At 41.6% G+C, this 26,216-nt stretch overlaps 2 protein-coding genes across 9 annotated transcripts; both read left to right on the top strand.

Annotated features, from left to right (window-relative positions):
* Window positions 1-401: 401 nt before the first annotated feature.
* On the top strand, window positions 402-4,482 carry LOC308125261 (interferon-induced protein 44-like). The gene is made up of 8 exons (XM_080488888.1): window positions 402-479; window positions 1,354-1,382; window positions 1,870-1,903; window positions 2,074-2,272; window positions 2,573-2,722; window positions 2,874-3,045; window positions 3,134-3,234; window positions 3,334-4,482. The coding sequence occupies exons 2-8, from the start codon at window positions 1,373-1,375 to the stop codon at window positions 3,499-3,501; spliced, it is 834 nt and encodes a 277-aa protein (XP_080345014.1). The 5' UTR covers window positions 402-479; window positions 1,354-1,372; the 3' UTR covers window positions 3,502-4,482.
* A 53-nt stretch (window positions 4,483-4,535) lies between these two features.
* Window positions 4,536-25,447, top strand: spag9a (sperm associated antigen 9a). 8 transcript variants are annotated; one of them, XM_080487928.1, is made up of 31 exons: window positions 4,536-5,070; window positions 8,229-8,349; window positions 10,015-10,085; window positions 10,216-10,304; window positions 10,447-10,597; window positions 13,020-13,106; window positions 14,157-14,292; window positions 14,901-14,994; window positions 15,089-15,210; window positions 16,395-16,409; window positions 16,704-16,761; window positions 16,892-17,044; window positions 17,423-17,474; window positions 17,587-17,717; window positions 17,990-18,046; window positions 18,929-19,093; window positions 19,186-19,315; window positions 19,776-19,862; window positions 19,985-20,101; window positions 20,212-20,392; window positions 20,491-20,706; window positions 21,394-21,604; window positions 21,770-21,886; window positions 22,155-22,235; window positions 22,345-22,412; window positions 22,531-22,679; window positions 22,772-22,943; window positions 23,068-23,181; window positions 24,047-24,223; window positions 24,815-24,952; window positions 25,174-25,447. In XM_080487928.1, exons 1-31 carry the CDS (start codon window positions 4,771-4,773, stop codon window positions 25,290-25,292), a joined length of 3,879 nt encoding a protein of 1,292 aa, XP_080344054.1. In that variant the 5' UTR covers window positions 4,536-4,770; the 3' UTR covers window positions 25,293-25,447. The 8 variants fall into 8 exon arrangements, with proteins under 8 accessions (XP_080344054.1, XP_080344059.1, XP_080344060.1 ...); XM_080487931.1 differs by having other exon boundaries at window positions 4,579-5,070; window positions 13,017-13,106; window positions 14,157-14,241; XM_080487927.1 differs by having other exon boundaries at window positions 4,579-5,070; window positions 13,017-13,106.
* Window positions 25,448-26,216: the final 769 nt, after the last annotated feature.

The following is a 26,216-nucleotide window of genomic DNA, read 5'->3' as shown; positions in this document are numbered from 1 at the left end:
CATTTTTTGTTTGTACTTTTTAGAACCTTTACTTTCTTCCATTTTTCACTTTTACATACCCGCACTTCTACCAAAGTGAAAAGCTTGTACCAAACTCTGTTTCTACCCTCCACTTCTCACCTGTTTACCATATGTCTTTCTAAATTGCAAGAACTGGAGCATGCTGGGAAATGCTGACCTTTGACGTTTCCTGAGTGGTTGATCATTTTGGCGTAAAGCACAGATGAATGCACTATTAATTGCAGTATGGAATGGTTAATATAAAGACATACTATGAAAAGTAAATAATGAAATAAACAGGTTTTTTCAGCGGGACTTTCCACCTTCATGTTGTGCCACTCTTCACTTTTACTTTTGGTTAGAGTTCTCTGACGCCACCATGATTGGCATCAAAGATCTTCAAAGACGAAAGTGAAAGCAACTGGCATGTAAGTCGTGGAGTCGACATTTGAACATCCTGGAGTAAAAAAACTCTCAAGGTTAGCCTTTTCTTTATATTTTCATGTTTATATTATAGTTTGATTTGCTTTAATCTGGTCAGAAATAATTCTGGAACTGGAATATTGTCCAATCATTTAGAAAGTCCACAGAGAACAACGTGTGTGTTTAATGCATTTAACACACTGAATTCTTCTTTTTTTTTTTTTGAGAAAAAAAGACAATTTGGGAATTATCTGTCATATTTGTGTAAACCGTTTTGAATTGAGTTTATGTTTTGTTATAATACTGATTTGATTCTTTAATTTTAAGTCATTATAGCCTTTTTTTTCATGAAGAACTTCATTGATTCTAAAAGAATCTGTACAAAGCTTGAAAATCAAAACCTGTTTGATTCTTTATCTTTAACCGAGCTTTTAACAGAACCTGAAACTATTTTGAGTATACTTCCAATGGCTTTATTTAAACTCTCTGTTGTACTCTTCCTGTTTTCTTGCGCTACTCACGTCTTGCTCACTTCTTTTGATGTCTCTTCCTAGAAAAGAAAACACACCCAGTCAAATCATGTACAAACATGATGTAGCCCTTGAGTTTAACTGACATTTGTTTTTGGACAATAACATAATGTGTCTTAATATAATAGTTTGAACATGTTTATATGAATTGAATATTAAATAAGTGGAAGATAAAGAAAATTCTGTATTATTTATGGTGAATGGGTGGGATTCTTTAAGCTATACTTCTTCCTGCTCCTTTTTAAATATGCCATCTGTTTATATTGTTCTGCTGTAATTATTCACTGTTTGTGTGATGAAATATCTTTGTTTATCTGGCGCGCACTCTGGACTGATACTGATTTTGAGCATGTCTGAAATGAAATCAAAAATGAAAAATGACTACATTCTTTCTCCCCAGATTGTCTTAAGTTCCAGTTATGGGTGGAGGCAAGTTCTAACACTCAATCCTTTAACATCCTTTCTTAAACCAGACACGGACTGGGTCTCGAATACACCCACAGTACTAATGTACACAAAGCTTCTTAAAGCGGCACACTTAATATAAAGTATAACCTTGACTAATGAGACCACACACAGGATCTCCAAAATAGGATCGTACGTTTAACTTCAAGTCTTTTACTTTAAGATACTTTATTTATCCTCCTGTGGAAGTTTTTTTTTTCCTCTGCAGTTAACCCATCCAGTTAACCCAGAGATTCCCAAATTCCACTGGTTCATCTTCATGATTGCATTATAGCTGACACAGTCTTGCTGAATCAGCAATTTTTAGGTGACTTTTTTCCGAATGGCATCACAAAAGTGTGGCCGGTTCACTTTCCCTTAATGTCAATATATTTTCTAAGCAGAATGAATGAAGAATTAAATTGTCAAAGTAATGATTTTAACCTGTCTCTCTTTACGATTCTCCCTTTAGCATGGTTCAGTAAGCCGTGGAGGACGTTGCCAGAGTGAGTATGTGTAAACATTAAATTCGTACCATGCCATTGTGTCCACGCTCTTGTTTTGACTTTTTGTTAAGTTGAATCGTATCTGTGTGTAACAGTTTTATTCTTGTGTTACCGACACTGAAAGTTGTTTTTTTTGTCGCACTAACAGCTTCTTTTTGTTTGATTGACAGGGACTACCAATTAAATCTTAATTCTGTTAAGTCTTACAAACCTCATTCCAGAAGTGTTAAACATCTCCGAATTCTGCTTCATGGACAAATTGGTGCTGGGAAATCGAGTTTCATCAACTCGGTCGACAGTCTTTTTCAAGGCAGGATCACGAGCCGAGCTTCAACAGACGGAGCAGACTGGAACAGCTTCACCCAAAAAGTAAATTATTTCAATTGATGATTTCAACTGAAGACATGTACAAGTCCATGTTTATCCATGAGTAGTTTGAAACTCATCTTGAGTTTGGATTCTTATTAGGTAGGTAAGTACTGGAAATAAAAATTCGTCAAGTTCAGAAACTTCCAACAAATGGAGAAGGTGCAGTATTTCATCAGTCGATGTTATTATTGGCTCAGACTGAACTCCGGTCCTGGTGAATGTCGTCATAATTGATCACATTTCAAACATTTTGAATTCTGATTCATGATCATAACAATGACTTCACTTTCTGCTTCAAAGTACACAACTTACAAAATCCGGAAAAGCAATAAAGATTCATATAACTTCGTTTTCAATGACATCAAAGGCCTGGAAGAACTAACCAACGCTGAAAGTGTCATGGAGGACATCAAATGTGTCCTGAAGGGACATGTGCGTAGCGGTTACAAGGTACACACTCTGAACCTAGTTAGTATTTCATCCTTTGTCACTTTAATTTTCATGTATCCTAAAGCTAACGCATTAATCTGATATTAATGATCTTGTTTAAATGTTCTATCAAGTTGTCTGCGGTTGGTTAACATTTCAAAGTTCTTTCCAGTTCGATTCTGAAAATCAAATTTCAGAGGACGATGATTTCTACAATGCGGAGCCCACTTTGAGTGACAAGGTTCATGTTCTGGCGTTTGTCATTCCCGCCGATAAAATATCTCTTATATCTGCAACAATGCAAAGTATGATGAGGAACATCAGACAAGCAGCGAGTGAGGACGGTGAGAGTGTAAATTCCAGAGTTTCATTCAGCGATATGACCACAGTAACAAACAGTCAAACATAAAGCTGATTATTCTCTTTTAACAGGAATTCCCCAATTGATTATTCTCACCAAAATCGATGAATGCTGTCCTAAGGTGGAAAAGAATATAAACCATGCCCATCAGAGCCGATACCTGAAGGAGCAGGTCAGTTTATCTGTGTGTGTTTTTTTTTATCTCTTCTCTTCTCTTGGTGACCACAGCACATTTAATTTGAGCAATAATATTGATGATGTTTGAACACAGGTCACCAAAGCCAGTGAACTCCTCGGCATTTCACCAAACTGCATCTTTGTCGTGCAAAACTATCATACACAAATGGCCCCAAACGAGAGCATGAATGCTCTAATACTATTTGCACTGAAGCAGATGATTAATTTGGGAGAAGACTACCTGAACAGCCAAACGGATTGAGACACTGAGGCAGAGCACTAGTAATGTCTGAATGACAGATGGCTGACTCGAATAGAAATTTTCAATGTTCTTTTCATTTCATGTATTTTATGTAAATAATTCTTAATATGCATTTGGATGGGCCATTGTATTTGGAAAAAAAAATACATAAATGAAAATGTGTATTTTTTTCCTGAATGATGAGGTTGATGTAGAAGGATTATTATGGTTATTTTTCTTTCATACTTTAAACGTATTTGCCTGTTCTCATGTTGCTGCTGTGTGTGGCTGTAGCTGACAAACATGTCAGCAAACAATCCACATATTAGGAGTAAATATCTCTTAATTGTTACCCGTTTTGTTATTGTTTGAGGTTGGAGAATTGTAGCAAAAACTATGTTTTTGCCTCATAATCTGACATAATATCTGAGTTTTTCTTTTATAAATGTGCCTTTGGATTTATATTTTTGTAATTTATTTTTTTGGTGATACTGTTTTCAGCAATTTTATGTTTCCAATAATAAAGTGCCTTTGGAATGAAATTGAAATTGAAACTAAAGTGAGAGTTGAGGGTGAACATTTTGATTATCTATGGATTAATTGATTCATTATTCTATTTCATTGAGCTGGAAAAGAAGCGCAACACAGACAATGTGACGTGAGTAGCATGATGTGACGTCATCACGTGATCTGGACAACAACTCAGCTGTTGGATGGTGGCTTCACTGATCCTCGGAAATTTCGCATATTACAGCAAGTATTCGAGAAACGTGAAAAACGCCCAATTTAAGTTAATGTAATACTTCTCTTTATTGATATTTTCATCGTCTGTACATCATTATCTTTTAGTGTATACATGCTGATACGGACTGAAATTAAAAAAATAAAATTGTGAAATTCGCTTTTTTATAATGTTTTAACTGTTTTGTGTTTTCAGCTTACGTATTTCCGTTTAATATGGTGAAAAGGTAATAAAAAAATTAAATATTCTTCTTGGAGGGTTAAAATTCTTGCTTAGACTGTGTTTCTGGATTCATTGTTTGCAGTGTGGGGCTGGCGGTAGTCAGGACGAGCTCTGGGGGAGCATTTGAACGCACCATGGGACAAGTGAGGGGAAAAATAGGAAGAGATCCACGTCGCCCGTCTCGCATCGCGCTGTCCTCAATGTGTCCGTTTGTTTAAAGACGAGCTACCAAATAACAGATAAACGGCGTCCATAGTGGCGGGGTAACGCGGACAGACCCACACCCGACCCTTGTTTGCTGAAAGGGAGAGGAGTTAAAAAAAAAAATGGAGCTGGAAGACGGAGTTGTGTACCAGGACGACCCGGGGACATCAGCGATGATGTCGGAGCGGGTGTCGGGCCTGGCCAGCTCCATCTACCGCGAGTTCGAGCGGCTCATCGGGAAGTACGACGAGGACGTGGTGAAGGAGCTGATGCCGCTGGTCGTGGCCGTGCTGGAGAACCTGGACTCGGTGTTCGCGGAGAACCAGGAGCACGAGGTGGAGCTGGAGCTGCTGAAGGAGGACAACGAGCAGCTCATCACCCAGTACGAGCGCGAGAAGGCGCTGAGGAAGCACGCGGAGGAGGTGGGTTTGACGGATAAAAGACACGGCGAGAGACGACCAGCGTCCTCAGCATCCAGGCGCTTTTTCTTGCTCCCAGCAGCGTCCCAGAATTAACCCAACACACGTGGCCTGGTCATGATCGAGGATGTAAACAAGGCAGTGTCATGGCTGAGCATGGCCTCAAAAAATATGAGCTCACTCGCAACACAAACCAGAAAAGCAAAAGGAAAAGCAACACCTCAGTAACTATGTAATAAACACACCCGTTTTGATAGTGTGTTGCATCACAGAGTGAAGCCTGAGCCCCGTGAGAACACGTCTGGATAAACAGCAGGTGAAGTGACTCAGCGTTTTTGGACTTTAGTGTGGATTAAATATGAAAAAACAAACACTGAAACATCCCATCGCAGCTTGTTGCGAACTAACCTTACTTACCCAGTAGGTGAGGTGCACTTTCAATGGGAGGTAATCTCTCCCATTCAGCCCTGTAATCAAGGCTGTGATATTAAAGGGAAAGCACATATCAAGGGGTTGTCTTCTTCATGACCTGCAGAATGTTATCCAACTTCTACAAACCAAAATCCTTTTTTTTTTGCATCAATCATTAGCAAAATAATACACTGAGAACCATCCATACGTCTTCTATAGCTTCTATGTGAAGTAATAGCTGAAAGACATGGACAGGTCACCGGTCCATCACAAGGCAAACACACAGAGAGACAGTCACACACACATATTCACATTTTCATTTAGCTGATCGCCCTGAACTGAGGTGTTTCAAGCAAAACACTCATCTAAAGTTTCCCTCTTGCTTTATAGGTGTACTTTGAGAGTTTGGGGAGATCAGCAAAGTTCCAAAGCAATTTGTACTTATAATTTGTCAAAGTCATGTTTGCCCTCATCTTAACCAAACCAATTACCCCAGTCGATTATAGCACATAAGTTATATATATATATATATATATATATATATATATATATATTTATTTTTTTTTAAATATTTTATTAACTCAATCTGACTTATCCTCTATGTCTCATCTATGTGTAGTTAAACATGGCTTCTATATCTTGGCTGGAATAAGTCCAGAGACATGTGGCGATTGTTCCCTGAGCTTATTGTGTGGATGAAGGACTGATGTGACTCGGACCGTCTGTACCAGCTCGCTGCTCTGGCTCAGGGCACAGCAGACGCAGCAGGGACATTGGAAGACGGACACTTCATGATGCTGAAGCAGGGTGACGGCATACACAACTGCTCATATTCATGCACAGTGACGTTGCTTCTATAGCCTTTATTGATGTATACCAACCGTATTTCAAGTAGAGTCGGACACACAAATTAGGATTGTCAGTGGAAAAGCTCCAGGTCTGAGGTGGACTGAGTGTGGCTATGCTTTTGTTTATCTAAATTTTCCTTGGTTTTAAGTGTCAACAAACTGGTTCTTCCTCTTTACTGAAGTGCCACATTTATGCTTCCTGCTGACATAAAACTTTCCACAGTTTTTGGTGATTCACTTCTAGAGTTTACAGCATGTCACCCTCATCGATGGAAATAAACCCAACTGCATCATCACATTGCTATCGAAGTCATTGCAGTCTCATTGAACCCTGGACCTATGTAATTTGAAAACAGACATACAATAAAAAAAAAAAGGTCTAATTACAAATAACATTGATCCCGATGTGGAAATCATTAATTTTCATCAAATGTTTGGCATCCCGCCAACTGTGTGATCATTAAAACTAATTTGCAGCTTTGGATTCTCATTGGTTTTGATGCCAACAATGTGATAAGCGTGTTTGTTTGTTTTTTTAAATACACATACAGTGAATTGGCAGCTCTTTATAACAAATGATTGTAGCTCTCTACAAACGAATGCCCACCGTGGCATATCTGACGCAATCGAAGTCTCCAACTCATGATAAGAATATTAGTTCTAATTATCCAACCATTCATCTTCTTTATGGCTTTATACACCTTAGATTAGAGTTACATGGTGCGCCAGTCAGTCCCAGCAGACAATGGAAAATGCCACCTTGTTATAACGGTATTGCCAAATTCAAACATTTAGTTTTGTTTTATAAAATATGCTAAGATTTTGTCAGTTGCCATCAATGCCTAATCAAGGTCTAGATTTTAATTGGTTCAACACACCTTTTCTCTATTTCCAATGGCTTTGGTGAAGCCAAATGCACTGAGGAGCGAGAAAGAATAAAAAAAAGGGCAGGCGGAGAGAAGAGGAAGACCTCGGTGAAGATCTATGAATGTAGAGGACGTAGGACATGGAGAAGGTGTGTCCACATTTAAAGGCAGCAGCGCCAAAAACAAAGAAGACATCTATACATCTATAGTAAACTCTTAAAACATAATGTGGAAAATGATTGTGAGTATTTCAGATAATGTGTTGCTATTGTTGAGTTTTAACATTATTTATTCTAATCAAAAGCACAACGTTGTTCCACACGTCCTCTTTACACTAATAGAGTAAAGAGTTGTATACCCACAGGAAGGAGGGGAGTCACATTAAGGCCTTGGCTTACTCATCTCGACAGGATGTGGACGTTGAGACACACACACACACACACACACACACACACACACACACACACACACACACACACACACACACACACACACACACACACACACACACACACACACACACACAAAGGTCCGCCTATAAGGAAACGGGGCGACTAGAAGAATGGGTGGAACCGGAATGTCCAATCCTGATTCAGACCCTTGAAAATCTGTCATCATGTTGTAGAACGTTGCGCTCTGACTGTAGGACACGTCGGTGCTTTTAAACATTTAAACAGTTCATTGCAGTAGGATCTGAAGGTTTTTCAGTCCAGTTTTGTTTGTATAGCACCCCTTTTATATCTGAAGATTTTAAACGCATCCAACTGATAATAAATACGATTACCTCTAATTGACAAAGTCAGAAATCGAGGCCGAGAGACTGTTCGGGGTTACTGCAAAGAGGGAAGCAGGTTAGAAAGTAATTGCGTTGGTACTTAAAACATGCTCGTGTGAACAGTAACACACCCTTGGAGGAATGATCCTATTTTTCCTGGTTATACAAAGTCTTTGAATCAGCACTTCGAACATCATCAAACTGCAAATGATCCAGCGAGTGTGACCTACCGCTCTTGTCTTCCTCTGTGTGTTCGTACAGAAATTCATTGAGTTTGAAGACACGCATGAACAGGAGAAGAAGGACCTGCAGAACCATGTGGACAGGAAGGAGTCACATTCTCGGCAGCTGGAGCTCAAAATCAAGAACTACGCTGACCAGAGTGAGTAGAAAGTTGCACATACAGTCACCGGTAAACGTCGTCCAGTTACTTCACATTTATTAAATTTTTCTTTTCGTTTCCCTCTTTTTCTTTATTTTCTTCATATTTTATCTCTCGTGACTTTGATGTCTCCGTCTTGACTCTTTAAAAACACAACTATACGCAATCTTCACCCTCCTTCTCCTTCTCCGTGGGACTAACAGTAATGGGATTATAGGATTTATGTTATTCCCATCCCCTTAATGCGGCAGTGCTTTACCGCCCATCTTATTGGTGGATTAAGCAATGGAGGCAGTGCGACGGACTCAAACATACTATTTCACTGTGGGGAAAAAGAGTAGTATCACACTGTAACTGGCCCCGTATTTAAAATAAATCATTCATTCACACGACATAAGGAGAGGGAGGAAACCGTTTTTCCTTTTTTAATTGCACTAACAAGTGAACCAAGTAGCTCAGTCTTTTATTAATTCCAGAGATTATGTGCCCATTTATTAACAGCTTGTTTCATTGTCGGGCACCATGGAAGTCACACTGTGCGAGGCTCGTCAGCAAAATCCACCACGCGAATAGTAAATCATTCGTTCATTACGTCTAGAGGCATAGACCACCGACACTGTAATGAGAGCACAGCTTGGTCAGAGATCAGAAACAGCATAGCGGAAATTCATTTTGTGCTTTATTTCTATTCCTCTCAAAGGATTTCAACCTCTATTTTATAATATTTGTTACTATCATGTATTTGTAGCAGTTTTGACGGGGCTGGTTTTTAAGTTCGATTTGCAGACATGCTGCCATTTGTTTATTGTGTTGTTTAAAGTTCCCTGCGTGTCAGCTCTCTTGAGGATGAAGATTTATTTACAGACACACATGAAGCATCCCAACAGATTTATGACGGCATGATGGATAGACCTTAATGAGCTGTCTCACAGCTCCCACACTCTTCAAGGATATCACACTGCTTTCCTTTGCTTTTCTCAGATGTTGTTTGTTGTAGAACAGACTGGTTGGTTGTTACAGGATTTAAAATGGTCCAATAATTCTGCATTCAATCAGTCTACAATGTTTAGCCTCACATTAAGAGTCCCGACACGGCGAAATCTGAAAGTTGCTAATACGACATTTTAATCCCAAACTCACACAAAAGGAATACTTCAGACTTCAGCTGCCTGCGGTGATTTAGGTGTTTCCAGAAATCGGTGATTCAAATCCCCTGGCAGCGTCGCAGTCCTCACATAGGGAGGAGATCAGCACACAACATGCAGAAGCTTTAGCTGCTGTAAATTGATAGTATGCGGGCTTTGTGTGTCCGCCTGTCGCAGCAGCCCACTGTGTGTGGCTTACGCTAAACCTGATAGGCTAATGGGGGTTTAGGTGTTTTTATCACTTTGTAAGTCGTCCCGACGCCCAGACCTATTTGAGTGAGATTACCCCCTCTGTCAACTGTTTGGTGGAGAAAGAAAACAGGTACACACTTAATGTCTGAATTACTGCTGCAGTTTATATACGGTATGTTCAGGTGCAGTGAGACGTCCCAGTTAAGCGATTCATTCTTAATTAACTGCACTATGATTCAGTCTTGTTGTCCCGGCTTGATTTTCATCCCCGAGTTCTTATTTCTTATATTTACAGTGCCGTTTTTTACAGTATTGTTGTCTGTTTTAGTCGCCAGGTTAGAAGAACGTGAGCTGGAGCTCAAGAAGGAATACAACTCCCTCCATCAGCGACACACAGAGGTAACATAGAGGGAAAGGAAGAAAATGCTCTTCACTTGCAGCCGTTATTTATTTGACGTTTTGCAACAAGTTTCTTCAGGTTGCTTGACTCTGCCTTTTTTTTTTTTTTTTTTTTTTTTTTTTTACACAGATGATCCATAATTACATGGAGCATGTGGAGCGGATCAAACTGCAGCAGATTAGTGAGGCTTCAGAGTCGAGCGCGGTTGGCCGGGTCAGGTAAGACGGCTTTTGATTCAGAGTATTTTCATCCTTTAAACACATTGACGAGTCTTAATTAGAAACTTTTCTCTCTGTGAAAGTTCTGAGTTGTTTATGATCTTACAACACTGATTAACAAGCTCTTTTCTGATTCCTCAAGGAGAGAGCGGCCTCTTTCTTTAGGGATTTTCCCGTCATCAGGGGGGGCGTCTCTGCTCATCCCAGATCCTCAGACCCGGGCAGAGACCCCGGGCACAGAAGGCTGGAGGTTCAATGACTCGTCACAGCAACGATCCAACACTAGTCTCAAGGTGTGTGTGTGTGTGGGTGTGTGTGTGTCACTTTTGTGTGATTATCATTGGCGACCTGTTAATGACCACTGGACTTGGAGCACAGCACAGAAAAATACAAATAATACCTCGTTAATGACGTTTCAATGGTAACAAAAATGACGGATTCAAATATTTGGCCTTTAAATCTTCTGGATTCTCTTCATCCAGGTCCATATCTGGCCGTCTGTCAAAAGATCTTAAATAATTAAAATAATTTATAATAATGTTTTAACCTTGTCAACATTAAATAAAGTAAGAAATACACGTTTCAAACTGTTTTAGCTGTGTTGCAAGTATGAGTACAAAATACATTATAGACAAATAAAGATGACTTGATTCCCCTTTTCCAGCTGTTCTGCCCGAACTAGAAGACAGACAGAGTTTTGGCTTCAGATGCATTTAAAAATAGAGAGCCTTTGATTAGGCTGAGATGTGTTCATGCGTATTTTAGCAGGCGTCTGACAAGGACACCTCTGTTTTCAGGCTCTTCTTTAGCCGTTAATGAATATGCAAACGTCCTCTGGTGCAGCATCCGAAGGAGATCATGAAGTGCATCATGAATATCTACAAAGGCAACAGTTTTCTTTGGGTTGCAGGTTCACATTGTGTCAGTTTGTGATTCATTTCTGTGCTTCATGTTGACAAGCTTCAAATTCAATCTGTCTTCTCATAGAAAAATATATCATGATTCAGATCCTTCAGTTTTCGTTCTCTCATTATGCAAAACCCTAATTGGTATTTCTCTGGTATGCGGGGTTGGTTGCATCAGTGGCCGTCAGGACCTGGAGGGTGACAGTGTTGCGTTTCTGTTAAAACTGGGACATCAGCTCCGCAGCGCAGTGCATGATGGGAGTGATGCTGCTGTATGGCTCGCAGCCAGTCACTGAGGGAGAAATAAAAGCGAGCTGGAATGTGATTGAATCTTATGTAATCACAGCTACAGGATGGTTATTGTTGAGCCGCGGCCTTTTTCAACACGGGTGGCTTCGATACGCAGACAGAGTTAAATGGACGCGTCATATTTATTTGTGGGAGGCGGGAGGCTTTAAGTGAGTGAAAAGCTCCGACAGGTTACAGTGTGCGTGTGTCCAGCCAACCATGACCCATCCACAAATAGTCATACAAGCAAAGTCATTCCATCGCCTCTAAAACTTGCTCAGTTATGTCTTATAAATCATTTTGTATCAGTTGAAGATACCACAAAAAAAATTAATCCAAGCTCAAAACCAAACAAGCACAATCGATTAGAGCCAAAAATGATAGCATCGTGTCTTATTTGGCCTGGTGACGAATTTTAAACCAGAAAATATTCAGTTTCCTATCACATAGAAAATTCAAAATCTTCTCATACTTTTACTAAAGTGCATATTATAATAGATTTCTTGACTTTGGTCATTTAAATTGGCCGGTCTATTAACTCACAAAATATTTAATCTCGACAATCTGTCTCTGTTTAAACAAGAAAAGATAAAAAAATTAAAAACAAATCTCTCTTATTGAGAGATCAGACGGCACTGAATGAAACGATCCGATCGGCCCGAGATATTTTATACGCATTCAGAATATCATGACATTCATTGAGTGGATAAATCCCATAATGCTTTGCAGCTTTTCTGACAGGCACACATGACATTACATGCAATTTTTTTCCAAAGTAAAGCAGAGTCATGTCGTGATGTTACCGAACAGCGATCCGGTGTGTTGTTTACACAAACTCTGCTCGGATCATAAATGGACTGAGATTTCCTCCTATGAGATCGCCTCACATAACGCAACTTTAATACGATCCATATTTAATTGAATCGCTTATGGTCTGTTTAACACAGCTCGTGTATTATTTTAGACCTGGCATATAAAATTTAGGAGAAAAAAATCCATAAATTTAATATTATGTACAAAAATTAATGAATGGCCTTGGGTTGAACGTTTTCTTTTCCAAAGATCAGTTTCAGTGTTTGGAAGGTCTTTTGAGCAATTCACTACAATTTATCATTGTATTTAAAAAAACAAATTAAGTCAGAAATATGTATGAATTATACTGTAAAACATCAAATAAAACTGTAAACATCAGATTATTGAACAACACTTTATATAATTTTGCACATCAGAACAAATACTGAATGAAACCTTGAATAAAACATAGGTTCATAGGCGCTTATTTTCCTATGAATCTGATTTAATCAGGGGGTATTTGGCTGCAATACCATGAAAAATATCGCGCGATCCAGACTGCAGGCACTCCACACAAGCTCCCATGTTTTCTATTTGCTTTTCATTCACGTCACAGACATGCACACTTGAAGGTGTTTGCATCTCTGTTGAACTGCTTCAGCACATGTGAGCTTCATTCTTACTCTCCCCCTCAACCCCCCCCCCCCCCCCCCCCCCCTCCCCAAAGCAGTTGGACTTTGTCGACCCCCCTAAGGACAGGGAGGGTAAAAGCGCGCAGGACTCTACTTGGGGGAATTCACTGGCAGACGACTGCAAGGTAGTTGGATGAGTGTCTGCTGGTGGACCTGCTGGCAGCGGCACTCCTGCACAATGACTGTGGACAGCACAGTCTGTTTGTGTGTGTGTGTGTGTGTGTGTGTGTGCGTGTGTGTGTGTGTGTGTGTGTGTGTAGGCTTCAGTAGTTTCCCGCCACTACGCTGTTTCATCTTTTCAAAAAGACATGGCCTCTCACCTCGTGCATTTGCGGCCCTCACTTCACAGACCACCTGTGCCACTCGGTGCCACATGCAACCATGGCCCGCATTGGGATGATTTAAATCAAATCACTTATGGATCTCAATGAATTATTGACGTGTCAAAACTTACCAACGGCTTGGTTGCATCTGGCCTCTAACTTGTTTTGTCATTTCAGTTGAAATGCATGACTTACACACTTGACTCGGCTCTGCATTTCAGCTTCATTCATTTGGACCTCTGGACCTTTTGCCCTATAGCCAAGCATTCATCGCTCCATTTCAGTTGTCGTCGTGTTTTCACTGGACCTCATTTGCAGTAGTTGTCAGTAGTTTTTTTTGGGGGGTCTTCTGTGGATTTGTGTCGTCAAGTATTGGAAGAAAGACCAATCCCGCAACTGTGAATGTTTCTGTTCAGTTGATGTTGTGTGAGGCGTCTGACGACCCGTGCTGTGTTCACTGTGTGTTTGTGTGGTGGCTTCCCCCCAAAACGCTGTGTGTTTTTAGAGGACTTCATTTAAATGTACGCTTTTTACACCTCCATTCCACAAAATATTTGTTTCACGTTTTTTTTTTTTTCTGTTCACAAATATTAATTAGAATTCTAACTTTAGTATTTAGAAATTATAATCATCTTTGTTCTGTTTATGTTTATAAATATTTTGTCTGTCCCTCTCATTCCCCTGTTGGATCAGAAACCGTCGTCTTGCTGCCGTTTCCTTTTAAATCTGGCGTCTTGAATGTGTTTTTGTGGTTTGATATATTATTGTCCTTTTTTTTTTTTTTCATTTCGGCCCTGGACTTTCTCTCTCTGATTCTCTGTTTCTAAACGAAAGTTTTGGCTGTTATAACAGGACGAGCTGTCGGATTTCAACGGCTCCAAATCGCCCACGCCGAAGTCCACCACGGCCTCGGATAGGGAGAAGGGAGATGGAAACAGTAAGAGTACCGAAGTGCAGGCAGCACCTGGGACCAGATCTGTATCAGTAGGTAGGGTCAGCTGTACAGATACCAATGGCACTTTACATTAAAATGAGTTAGTCTTAACTGGGAAACTTTTTAGCATGATCTTAAAAGTAAAGATTCCAAATTTTTCGACCTGCAAGAGGCTCTAATCTAGTTAAACCACCAAGAAAACAAGAGATTTTTGTATACTAAGATATTGCTTTGTTTTGCGTATCACTGCTGTCAAACTAGCCTCAAAGCTGTGCTGTTAGGGTGAGTCTGTAAAAACATGCGTGATGCAACAGAAGTAGCACCAGAAGGTTTCATTACAATTGGCTTCATGTTGAGATTGTTGTCTTGTTTTGTAGAAATTGTTTTGTGGCTAAAGAAAAATTTTAATTTTAAGGTTATTATGGCACTATTTTACTGGTCTGGCCCATTCAAGATGAAATTGGGCTGTTAAGTGGCGCCTGAAGTGTTTGACACCCCTGATCTCGAGTCATGGAGTCTGGACCCCAGGGTCGAATACACACAGTTCTTGCCAGATACATTTTTTTGTTGTTTGCTTCACTCTGAAAATAGTAGACACAATAACAGCTTTCACAGATTTTAACTTGCACCTTTTCTGAGTAAATCGGCGTTCTCCCATGCAGGGTTGCCTGAGAAGGAGGACAGCTCAGATGTGCAGGACATTATTGAATCCACCCCTGAGCTGGATATGGATGTCATCGGATTCAAAGCCTGCAGGTCCTACAGCCACAACCTGTTGGATGCTGTAGTTTTTATTCCCCATTGTAATGAACAGCCCAAACATGACTTCCTGTTGTTGTTATCATTTCAGTACTCCTACCAAAGGCATTGAGAACATGGCTTTTGACCGCAATACCGACTCTCTGTTTGAGGAGCTGTCGTCTGCGGGCACCGGGATCATTGGAGACGTCGACGAAGGGGCAGATTTACTGGGTGAGCGAAACAGCCGATTGAAAAAGATGCAGCGTCTGTCATGTCTGATATTGTAAAAGTTTTTACATTTTTACTGACTGATTTAAAACTTTACAATAGAAAACTTTACACCGAAGGCTAATTTTTCTGTGTTTTGTAACGTTAAGAATACTGAATATTGTGTGGTTATATTATAAATATAAAAAATAGAGTCTGACGCTGTTTAATTGTTTAACCTTTCAGTTCAAAAGGCTTTGGTTTACTTCAAACAAATTAGTTGCTTAAAATATTCTGAATTTTATGAATTATTATTATTTCAAACAACTTTTAACTCATTGTTACATGTGATCGTCTATGGTAGTAAAACTAAATACAAAGCTAGTTATGTCTTCAAGCAAAGTGAAAATATCCCCAAATTTGTGTTAAGATGACATGCTGTCCCATTTGATAAACTACTATCACTGTTTACTGCTTTTACTTAAAAAAAACCAAACAAACTGCAAAGCTGCTCTCTAAAGCTCCTCTGGTCTTTTTGGACAACTGCACTCTCGCTGTTAATCCTAGTTTAGAAACCGTTTCTGCTTTTTTATTTATTTATTTAATTTCTTTTGCTCCGATGGTACACCGCTTGCTTTGGTCCAGCTGTTACACGCAGTGTTAGCCATCGACCCATGTTAACATCACCTCTCTCTCTCCCGTGTCTCATTCTCTGGCTTTTATCCATATTTCCAGTGGAGTACTCTGGTGTGTATGACCTCAAACCTTTCCTTAGCTAAACCTTTTCTCTGTCGTGTCCCCTTGACCTCATAAGTCACCTTCTGCCATATCCATCACTGTTACCGCACACAGCTTCTTCATTATGTTTTCTGTATACAGTAGGTTCAGCAGTGCTTCTCAGCTGTTAAGACTAGATTTGGTGCATGAATGATGGAGTCCAGTGCTTCCTTTTGTTGGCCTAATTATTCTTTTTACAGCTTCAGTATTGTTTTGTCCCCGTACCGTTCCTTCCCTGCAGTTGTCAAACGTAATAAGCTTTAGAGATTTGGCAGCTCCTCTTCCGTTTTGCTCGTGGAGCCACCAGCTACACGTTTAGCGGTGGCTCCTTCATCATATTGTTCATTTCACTGTCTGAAACTATATCCGCATCTCTCTCTCTCTCTTTTCCTTACTCTTTCTGCCTGACTTGGATTGCATGGTTTTCTCAGACCTTAGTTTGATTGGTAAGACCTCACCCTCTCAATCCATTCTTTTCCTGTCAGTCATGTGACGTGTGCTGTGAGTTTGTGTGTCGTGGTAGATCCTCATATTGTCATTAAAAATACAGTAGTGAATGTGTCTTTAGAGGATAATCAACGTGTTTATGTAGTGCCTTGTTAGACTTAATCTTGGAATGATTCTCGTGTGAATAATTGATGTCTTCATGTGTAGCGGTAAAGTAGTCACTGCTTTTGTTCGTTTTTACAGATCTTTCTTTTAAGGATTGAAGCTCTGACTGTGTCTTTAATTCTCCTCAGGTATGGGTCGGGAGGTTGAAAATCTAATTCAGGAGAATTCGCAGCTGCTTGAGACAAAGTGAGAACATAACTTAGACTTTTATCTTTCTCGGCTGCGACACTCGGGCTTTCACTTTTCCCATATTTCGCTTCTTAAGCTTGACAACCACGCCGGTATACTTGAATGTTCCTGTGGCCTGCCATTCCAGGAACGCCTTGAACGTGGTGAATAAGGACTTGATATTGAATGTGGATGAGTTGACCTGTGAGAAGGAGATGCTGCAGGGCGAGCTGGACGCTGTGCTGCAGGCCAAAACCAAGCTGGAAGAAAAGAACAAAGACCTGGAGGAGGAGCTCAAAAAGTGTGTTTACCACAGAGGGCAATTTCATTCTGATTTAACACTAGAATAAAAGCAACATCATGTGCTTTCTTTTCTTCGATTCTCCTAATTATTTGTTAGAAGTGAAAATAGGAAAGGTAAACTAATGCTTATTTACGTGATTGTGCCGTTATTACACGTCTTCAAAATACTAGCCTGCAGGTCTGTTGTTATTTTTGTTTTGTAAAAATGAATAGAAATAAGTGAAGCTTCTTCTTTCTACTGTCGGAATACTGGAAACCAAATAATACTTTTACATCTTGTTTTACCCAATAAAAGAATATCAAGACGGATTAATTATTAAGTAGATAACTATGATTATAGTGGATGATAAAAGTAATTATTTTTGCTTTCTTCCAGAGTGCGACTGGAGGTGGAGGAGGTGAAACAGAAAACTAAAGATGAGGAAGATGTGAGTTTTCAGCACTCGCACGACAGCTTTCCTCCCGATTCTTCCCCTTTTCGCACGGCCGAATGCGTTTCCACGAGGTCATGTGTTTGTGTTCAATCGTGTGCTGCCGCAGAGTGACGTTCCCACCGCTCAGAGGAAACGCTTCACCCGGGTGGAGATGGCCCGAGTGCTGATGGAGAGGAACCAGTACAAAGAGCGGCTGATGGAGCTGCAGGAGGCTGTGCGGTGGACCGAGATGATCAGGTGAAGACGCGCGCAGCAGGACTGCAGTTTTATACTTTTCTTAATGGAAAATAATAATAATACTTTTGGGAACTTCAAATAATTTAAGTAAAAAAAGTGAATGCATTCTTCAATAAAGCCCAACAGTCACAATTTATTTCCTCGGGCTTGACTGGGTACAAAATAAAAGGACACATTAAAGAAATAGCTGTGACTTTTCTTCATCGTATAAGTCTGTACTTGTGGATTTGTAAACTACACTTAACATAACATAATCGTGTCTTTTTTTTTAGGGCCTCCAGGGAAAATCCAGCTCTCACAGAGAAAAAGAAATCAAGCATCTGGCAGTTGTGAGTCCTCTCAAGTTTATCAGATCGTGCACTTTTTTTTTTGTCAGGGCTTTGACGAGGCCTCAACGTTGTTTTTCTTTTCCGACTCCTGACGTTTACTTTCAAACATTCAAATACATTCTTCTTCTTATCTTTTCCGGGATGTGCTGTTGAATTGGCAGCATTAGGTAAAGATGATTTGTTAGACCTTCCTCCCACCAAACCTTTCTCTTGTCCTTCACTGACGTAGAAATGCTCCTACCAACCCTCCCCAAAAAAAAGTATCCGACTTTGATGTGCCTTTATCCATAATATCCGTCTTTGCTCTCTGTGCGGTGCACCGGTTGTTGTTATCATCACAAACTGCTCAGACGTAACTCTCCCTGTGCCCCCGGGCTTTCCTGTCTCCTGCCTGCTGTGTGCCTTTTGTGACGTTTTCCTCCTCTGTCTGCTCATAGAGGGATGAAGGGAGACCACATGTACAACAACATGCACACGGTGTCTCTCTAATGCAAGCTCTAGCTGCAAATCAAGGTTTTCTTTTATTATAAGCATACTCTTAAAAATGATCTAGCATTTTTCCTCCACTTCTGTCTTGTATGGGGAAAAGAAATAATAACTATTTAGATATGACCGACTGTGGTGCTGTTCATTAAAATGTATTTCACACTTAGTTTTTGCAACAAAACTATCAACAATCGTTCACTATTCAGTAGCATGATGTGATAGGGGACTCTGCTGAAACTCCCAGCATGCTTTGACACTGTACAGTAAATGTTGGGTGTTAGTCCTCGAATGTCTTGTTGGTTGGTTGGTTGGTGACTCCCCCCCTCCTTGCTTTTTCCCTGCACTCCTGTGGGCTCCGTTTCCCTTCTTGGCTCTCTGTAACGTGGGCACCTGCAGCTTCAGCAGACTGTTTAGCTCCTCCTCCAGTTCCCCTCCGATCAAGAAGGTGGACTCCCAGTCCAACGTGAAGTACAACTCCCCAGGCAGCCTGGTGAAGAGGAGCAGCACCTTCTCCCAGTTCCCCACAGAGAAGTCGAAAACCTTCGACTTCCTGATTGAAGAGTGAGTAATGATGCCGAGCGGCTGGTTTTAATTCATCCGAGTAGACGCGTACCGAAAAAAAAAAAACCTAACTCTTTCTGCGTGCGACGCAGTAAAGAGCAGTGCAGTTCACCCTCCCGTAAAGAGCAGAAGAGAGCGCAGTACCGACAGGTCAAGGCCCACATGCTGAAGGACGACGGACGAGTCACGTCACATGGCTGGAGCCTGCCCAGCAGATCCAAGGTAGAAAAGACCTTTGATTATGAATAATTCAAATGAAAGTATTCCTTTTTTAAATTTGGATTCGTTGGGTTTTCCCTCTTTTCTCTGTTAAAAGCACCTAGAAATGACTGTGTTGTATTTGGTGCTATATAAATAAAGTTGAATTGAATTGAATTTATGATAAATAACACTATGATAATATTTATTATCTTTAATTTTATCCAGTGAATTATTTGATGGAATCATTCAGGGTAAATGTCTACAAGATAGAGACCAAACATGTTCACACCGATGAAATTATTTTATTTAGTTATGATGGACCCAGTTCTATGAATCCAGTCTTCCTCAGGTTTGTATAAAATGATTAAAACAGGCAGTGGAAACAGTTTCCGTGATATATACTGACAAACATGGTGAGTAGACTTTATGTGCAGTGTGTTTCTTCTTTTTGATTCACAGTGAGCTACTTTTTCCTCCACAGGTGTCAAATGGACAGGTGGAAAACAAAATGAACCTGCCTGTACCAGTTTACTTAAGACCTCTTGAACAGAAAGACGCTTCTATGAAGGTGAATTAAAGAAAAGCTTGATAGCATTTGAATATTACCATCATGACATGTGTTTTTTAATTTTTTTTACTTTTGGAAAACAGATAAATATGTATGACCTCACCGTGTCTCGGTTTTTCCAGCTGTGGTGCGCTGCAGGAGTCAACCTGTCTGGTGGGAGGACGTTTCTCTCATCAGAGCTCAACAAGCAGACGAAGGGCTCTCAGAGTAGTCTGGATCAGCTGGAGCAGGACAGTAAGGTAAGAGATCAAAAGAAAGCCTGGAAATAAAATAATGCATTCATGGGTTCAGGCTGTTTGTATGAAATCTAATTTTAAATTATTGGCTGACTGCTTGTTGTTGTTTTAAGGATCAGGAGAGAGTGGAGAAGGAGCTGATTATCCAGGATGAGATGTCCAGTAGGGTGTGGGTGTGCACGAGCACTCACTCCTCCACCAAGGTTACGATATTGGATGCCAGTCAGCCCTCCGACATGCTCGACAGCTTCTATGCCTGCAACACGCATGTTGTGTGCATTGCCAGTGTGCCCGGTAGGTTCCGTTACCTCGGTTAATACGGCAAAGGTTTTCTTCTCCTCTTCGTCATCGGGTGATTTAACCTTGCACTCAATTTGTGTTGTTGTTTTCAGGGGTGTGTGATTCTGATTTTCTAGCGGGTGAAGAGGTTCCCCCAGACCCAGAATCCAGCCAAGGTGATGGCGTGTCGCTGGCAGGAAGTGTTGCCAGCGTGGGCTCAACGGGCAGCGATGGTGTCACGGCGGCAGAGGGCACCACGGCCATCCCGCAAACCGCCAACACCTGTGTCGGTGACCAGCCGGCTGAGTACAGCGCCGTCTCGGGGTCAGGTGAGTCACTACGTGAAGAAAGAGTAACCAAACAGGAGGATCTCAGTAAAATGGACTTGCTTATGAATCGCATTTAAATAAACAAATAAATATTTTTATGGTCATGCAGTATTTTTGCTGTATTATTTGCGGCGCGTGTCTTATGAATGTTTGCTCTAAATACTGTATGTATTGAGACAACAGAAAATTGTTTCCTTTGTTTTTTCCTTAAGCCATAAAAGACAAATATAAAAGATGGTTTATTTCACCTTTCAGAAAATAAGATGTCGCTGAAAATGCTTCCCAATGATTGAGAAAACATGAGCTAAATGGGAGCATCCTGTACCTCTGGCTTCATTTCTTTATTTACATGATATTTGTTTGTAAATAGAAAGGACATGAAACAATAAAATTCACAAAAGTCAAATTGTCATTTTGTTCAAGCCGGATGAGAATTTCATTTCTGTTCTTGAACTAGTATCTGGAGCTCAGTTCCCCGTTTTAACCTTGAGCTCATCTAATTAGAAAAGAACTCATTATTAACTCATCTCATCAAAGTCCCAACAGCCACACTGACACATCGTCTTTATTAAACTGTCACATCTTAGCTGCCGTGGAAATCTGCTCTTAACCTCACGTCAGCTCAAGCGTCCGAGACGGCCACTTCCACTGGAAGCCCATTAACTCTGTGATCCATCATTTCTGCAGTGGAGCTGTCCAGAGAGACCAGTCCAACAGAAGACGGGGTTCCTACAGCGGAAGAGGCAACGGAAGCCACCGAGGCGAACGCTGGCGTTGGCGAGGAAGGAATGGAGGACCAGGGCGCGGACCAGAACCAACCGGGCATCTACACGGAGCATGTTTTCACCGACCCGCTGGGTGTGGAACCCACCGACTCCTCTCCTGCCGAGACTCAGGGGTGAGCGCACACACTTCTCAGTCACTCGTTTTAGTAGATGAGATGAGTTTGTTCTCCAGAATGCATGACAGGAGCAACCTGACATTTTCTATAAAAACATTTTCAGTTGTTACCAGCGTTTTATTAAGGGTGCATTTGAAAGACTGATCACTTTTCTGCCCTCAGAGTCTCCGGGCAGGATTGTGCCACCTCTCTGCCAGAAAGCTCCGACCCGTCAGAAGGTGAAGCCCTGCGGATGAGCAGCGCTCTCCCCACCATGTGGCTGGGAGCTCAGAACGGATGGTGTGTTACACAGCAGCCAATAGAGGGCGCTTCTACCGTAGCGAACATGATGAATGGCACTTTTATAGCAAAAAAAGTTCTATTTAGTTTGAATTTATTGATACCCTTTTTAAGAATTACTTTTGAATGCGTCTGACAAAATCCCTGAAATCAAGTAATTTTCCATGTGTCATATTATTTCATGTTTCAGTTCAAAAATATTGACTCAAATTTGAAAATCCTGTATAGTAAGCAGTCTCGCTTTTTTCTCTCTTCCTTCACTTTGAAGTTTGTACGTCCACTCCTCTGTGGCGCGGTGGAGGAAGTGTCTTCATGCCATCAAGTTGAAAGAATCCATCCTCGGCATAGTGTGAGTACAACGTCGGCACTGCATTTGATAAATAACTCACTCAAACGCGACAAGCCTCTGAAAGTGTGTTTTAAAGGTGTAGTAAAAGGCGTCTCGCTGCTTGTTTCAGGCATGTTAAAGGGAGAGTCTTAGTGGCTTTGGCTGACGGGACGTTAGCAATTTTCCACAGAGGCATCGGTAAGTTTTTACCTCGGTACAAAAAAAATGTCACACATTGTTAAGGGTTTGAGTTACTTTATGGTTTCACTTTGTCGGAGCTGTTTCCTCAAACACGCTCTTGTTTTCCTCCATTCAGACGGTCAGTGGGATCTAACCAACTACCACCTGTTGGATCTGGGCCGGCCGCACCACTCGATCCGCTGTATGACGGTGGTTCATGACAAGGTGTGGTGCGGCTACAGGAACAAGATCTATGTCATCCAGCCCAAGGCCATGAGGATAGAGGTACAGCTGCCAAGCGCCCAATACAATCTGTATTCTTGATTAAGGCACAGAGTGTAATTTTGTCCTCCTTCCATCGTGTCGCTGCCGAGCAGAAGTCATTTGACGCTCATCCCCGTAAGGAGAGTCAGGTCCGGCAGCTGGCCTGGGTGGGAGACGGCATCTGGGTGTCCATTCGACTGGATTCGACTTTACGCTTGTTTCACGCACACACCTACCAGCACCTCCAGGACGTGGACATCGAGCCCTACGTCAGCAAGATGCTGGGTATTCGTACTGACCAGCCTGCCACTTCCATCAAGTTTTCTGTTATTCAAATAAGTATTCCCTAAAAGTGCAGATTTAATCCTGTGTGTGTGTGTGTGTGGGTGTGTGTGTGTGTGTCTTTCAGGTACGGGTAAACTGGGTTTCTCGTTTGTGAGAATCACAGCTCTGGTGGTGTCTTGCAACCGACTCTGGGTGGGAACAGGAAATGGTGTCATCATCTCCATCCCACTGTCTGAAGGTATTACGTACCCTCTGGCTGGGATGTGAAACCAACCACATCTTTTACTCCCGTTACTCCCATCATACACACACCGAAGCGTTCTCGTCGTCGGGGTGAAAATACACAGCGTGATTGTTAATCTCATGTTCCCCGCTGCAGTCTTCACCCACTCCTGTTTATCTTTTCATATTTGGAGCCGCTTGAGGGAACATCACACGACACAAGTTTCCCTTTTTTTTTATACGTCAGTCGTTCACCCCTGCCTCTTCTCACTCGGTGTGTTGTTTCGCCCCCTAAAACCTGGCCAGCGAGAGCAGCTGGTGTCGTGTGTCAGACGATGCTTTGCCGGGTAAAAGATGGTCGAGTTGCCATGGTTACAGGATCCTCAGTCACAGCCTTGTTTCGCAAGACGCTGTTTGACAGACTCAGAGAGCAGCTGTTGTTAAATATTGAAACATTTTCTTTCCTTCTCCATGTGCTCACTGCAATCGTTCCTGTTTTCTTCTATTGGCTGATAATCCCAGAAGGCGCTTGCACTGGAAGTGGAACATAACTACAAAAAACGTCAGAGACGGTTGTTTCCATCTCCATGACCCCTTTTTTCAAGTGTTTCTGTGGGCGAAGATCTCGGACTAGCCGTCCTTTTACAAGCAATACAATTACATAGTATGGATTTTAGATAATGTATTTCATTGAAAACTAGTATTAGAGGTTTAAGCGGCAAGCAAAAGGTCGGTGTTCAGATCACCATCACCATTTTAACAGTATTGTTTATCAAAACGAACCTATAGAGTTTGAAGAAAGATAGTCTGTGATGACTTCCAATAATGTTTGAGTTATTTAATGTAATCGTGTTTGTTTGTTTTTGTCCCGTGCTCTTCAGCTAACAAGTCAACAGGAGTAGTGCCAAACCGGCCCGGCAGTGCGGTGCGGGTCTACGGGGACGAGGCTTCAGACGGCGCCGTCACCGGCAGCTTCGTGCCATTCTGCTCCATGGCTCACGCCCAGCTGTGCTTCCATGGACATCGAGACGCTGTCAAGTTTTTCGTGACCGTGCCAGGTAGGAGACAAGCGTGTGCCAAACGTTAGTATATATCTATAAACCTTGTTTTAGTTCTGAGCTCAAATGACACGATTGGCTTTGATTGATGGTTTTCTGAAATATCCCTTTTTTTTTTTTCTTTTTTTTTTTAATTCTACTGCTGTAATGATTAATCTAGTTCATAATTGGTGGGAATGAACCACAGACAACTATTGTCTCATCATGTTTGTGTACTTTTAGATCAAAACATTTTTTCACGTAATCATAAAGTTATATTAAAGAAAATACCATTTATATCGAGTGATCATTATTGTTACTGTCAACATTCCGAAAAAGTCACTGGACCTTCAAGCATTTCTTTTCTCAGTATCATTGTAAGAATACCTTCATTGTTTCACCACTTATGAAAAACTAATCTATGACGATCGGCTTCTGCTGACGTTAACGTCTTAGTCAAGTCGGGACTTTTTCCAGTCGGAGGCTGCGACTTACTCAAAGCTTTACCACTGAAATCTCTCTTCTGGTTTGTGACCGAGCATCTATTTTCTTTTGTCTGTTCTGACTCTTCATTAGGAACTTGATTTTGAATCATGTGATTTCTTGACGCAGGTCAGGCGATGCCGCCCCCGGGTACCGCCGATTCCGGCTCTGACGACCCGCCGTCTGAGTCCTCCGACACCGCAGCGTCCGAGCCGAAAACGCACCTGGTGATGAGCGGAGGGGAGGGCTACATCGACTTCAGAATCGGTGCGTACGCCCGCCACATTGCACATACAAAACTCGGAGCGGCGAAGGTGATAGTTGATGGATCGATGACACATTCGTATATTAAAAGGAACGGATCGGAGTTCTGGGCTCGTCACTCTCGGCCTCCGTTCAAAAGCTTTTTCTGCAGCGACGTAAGAAGGTCAGAGCTTCGTCGAGGTGTAGACGCACCTGTCAGCTCGTCTCGTCTTCCTCCTCCGCAGGTGATGAAGGCGGCGACCTGGACGAGTTATCCGAGCCGGCGGCCAACCAGCAGTCGACGCCCGCCAAGGCCGAGCGGAGCCACCTCATCGTGTGGCAGGTCACGGCGTCTCACGAGTGAAGGAACCCGCCGCGGGCCGCCGCGTCGACGCCGGCGCCGTCCACCAACCCACGCCCTCCGCATGCCCTTCCTTCTAGTTTTTAATTTCATATTACTGATTGTTCTTAATGCCTGAGTAGCTGACTACTTTATAAGAAAAAAGAAAAACAAACACAGGAAGAAAAAAAAAAAAAAAAAAAGTCATTATTTTTAGTCAGTGTTTTCTACGTTTTATTCTCGATGAAACTGAAATAGATACGATGAAGTTTATGTTTGAGAAATCGTCCAGGCGTTTCCCCCTCTGCTGGGCCGCGTGTCCGTACGGCTGCTGCTGCACACGGGGAAAACGGCCGCGCTAGCACATTGTTAGGTATGCAAAGTCTGAGCGGGTAAATTTCGTCCCACATGCTGCCATGGGTTTAGTTTTAGAAACAAAAGAAGGGAATTTTTTTGGTTAGATTTTTATTACATAATTTTTTTTTTTCGCAGTCATTACAATGAAGCAGGCCATTTTGAGTTGACTTTTAGATATCGAGGATTAAGTTTGGGAACCGTCACTGAGGGCTCATCATCAGTAAAGTGTCAAAACGCCACACACACACACACACACACACACACACACACACACACACACACACACACACACACACACACACACACACACACACACACATACACACACACAGTTTGAATCGCACCCTGGTTGACCATAGGCTTTCCTTTGTGTTCATTCAGATTAATCTCAGCACTGTGGGTACCTGTGAATAGAACCAGCTCTAAGTTAGAATATCATTGTATCCTCATTCGTGTGTGTGTGTGTTTGAGTGTTTGAGTGTGTGTGTGTGTGTGTGTGTGTGTGTGTGTGTGTGTGTGTGTGTGTGTGTGTGTGTGTGTGTGTGTGTGTGTGTGTGTGTGTGTGTGTGTGTGTGTGTGTGTGTGTGTGTG

Source organism: Lipophrys pholis, assembly GCF_963383615.2.
Source record: "Lipophrys pholis genome assembly, chromosome: 19".
NCBI lineage: Eukaryota > Metazoa > Chordata > Actinopteri > Blenniiformes > Blenniidae > Lipophrys > Lipophrys pholis.
Note: the sequence above shows the minus strand (reverse complement) of the source record. Positions and strands in the feature narration are given on the sequence as shown.

Coding starts and splice junctions, on each gene's coding strand:
- spag9a (XM_080487927.1), top strand. CDS start 4,771: ATGGAGCTGGAAGACGGAGTTGTGTACCAGGACGACCCGGGGACATCA. Junction 17,718..17,989: donor CGGTGGACCGAGATGATCAG/GTGAAGACGCGC, acceptor CTTTTTTTTTAG/GGCCTCCAGGGAAAATCCAG. Junction 20,393..20,490: donor GTGCATTGCCAGTGTGCCCG/GTAGGTTCCGTT, acceptor TGTTGTTTTCAG/GGGTGTGTGATTCTGATTTT.
- LOC308125261 (XM_080488888.1), top strand. Junction 2,273..2,572: donor GGAACAGCTTCACCCAAAAA/GTAAATTATTTC, acceptor TCTGCTTCAAAG/TACACAACTTACAAAATCCG. Junction 3,235..3,333: donor GCCGATACCTGAAGGAGCAG/GTCAGTTTATCT, acceptor GTTTGAACACAG/GTCACCAAAGCCAGTGAACT.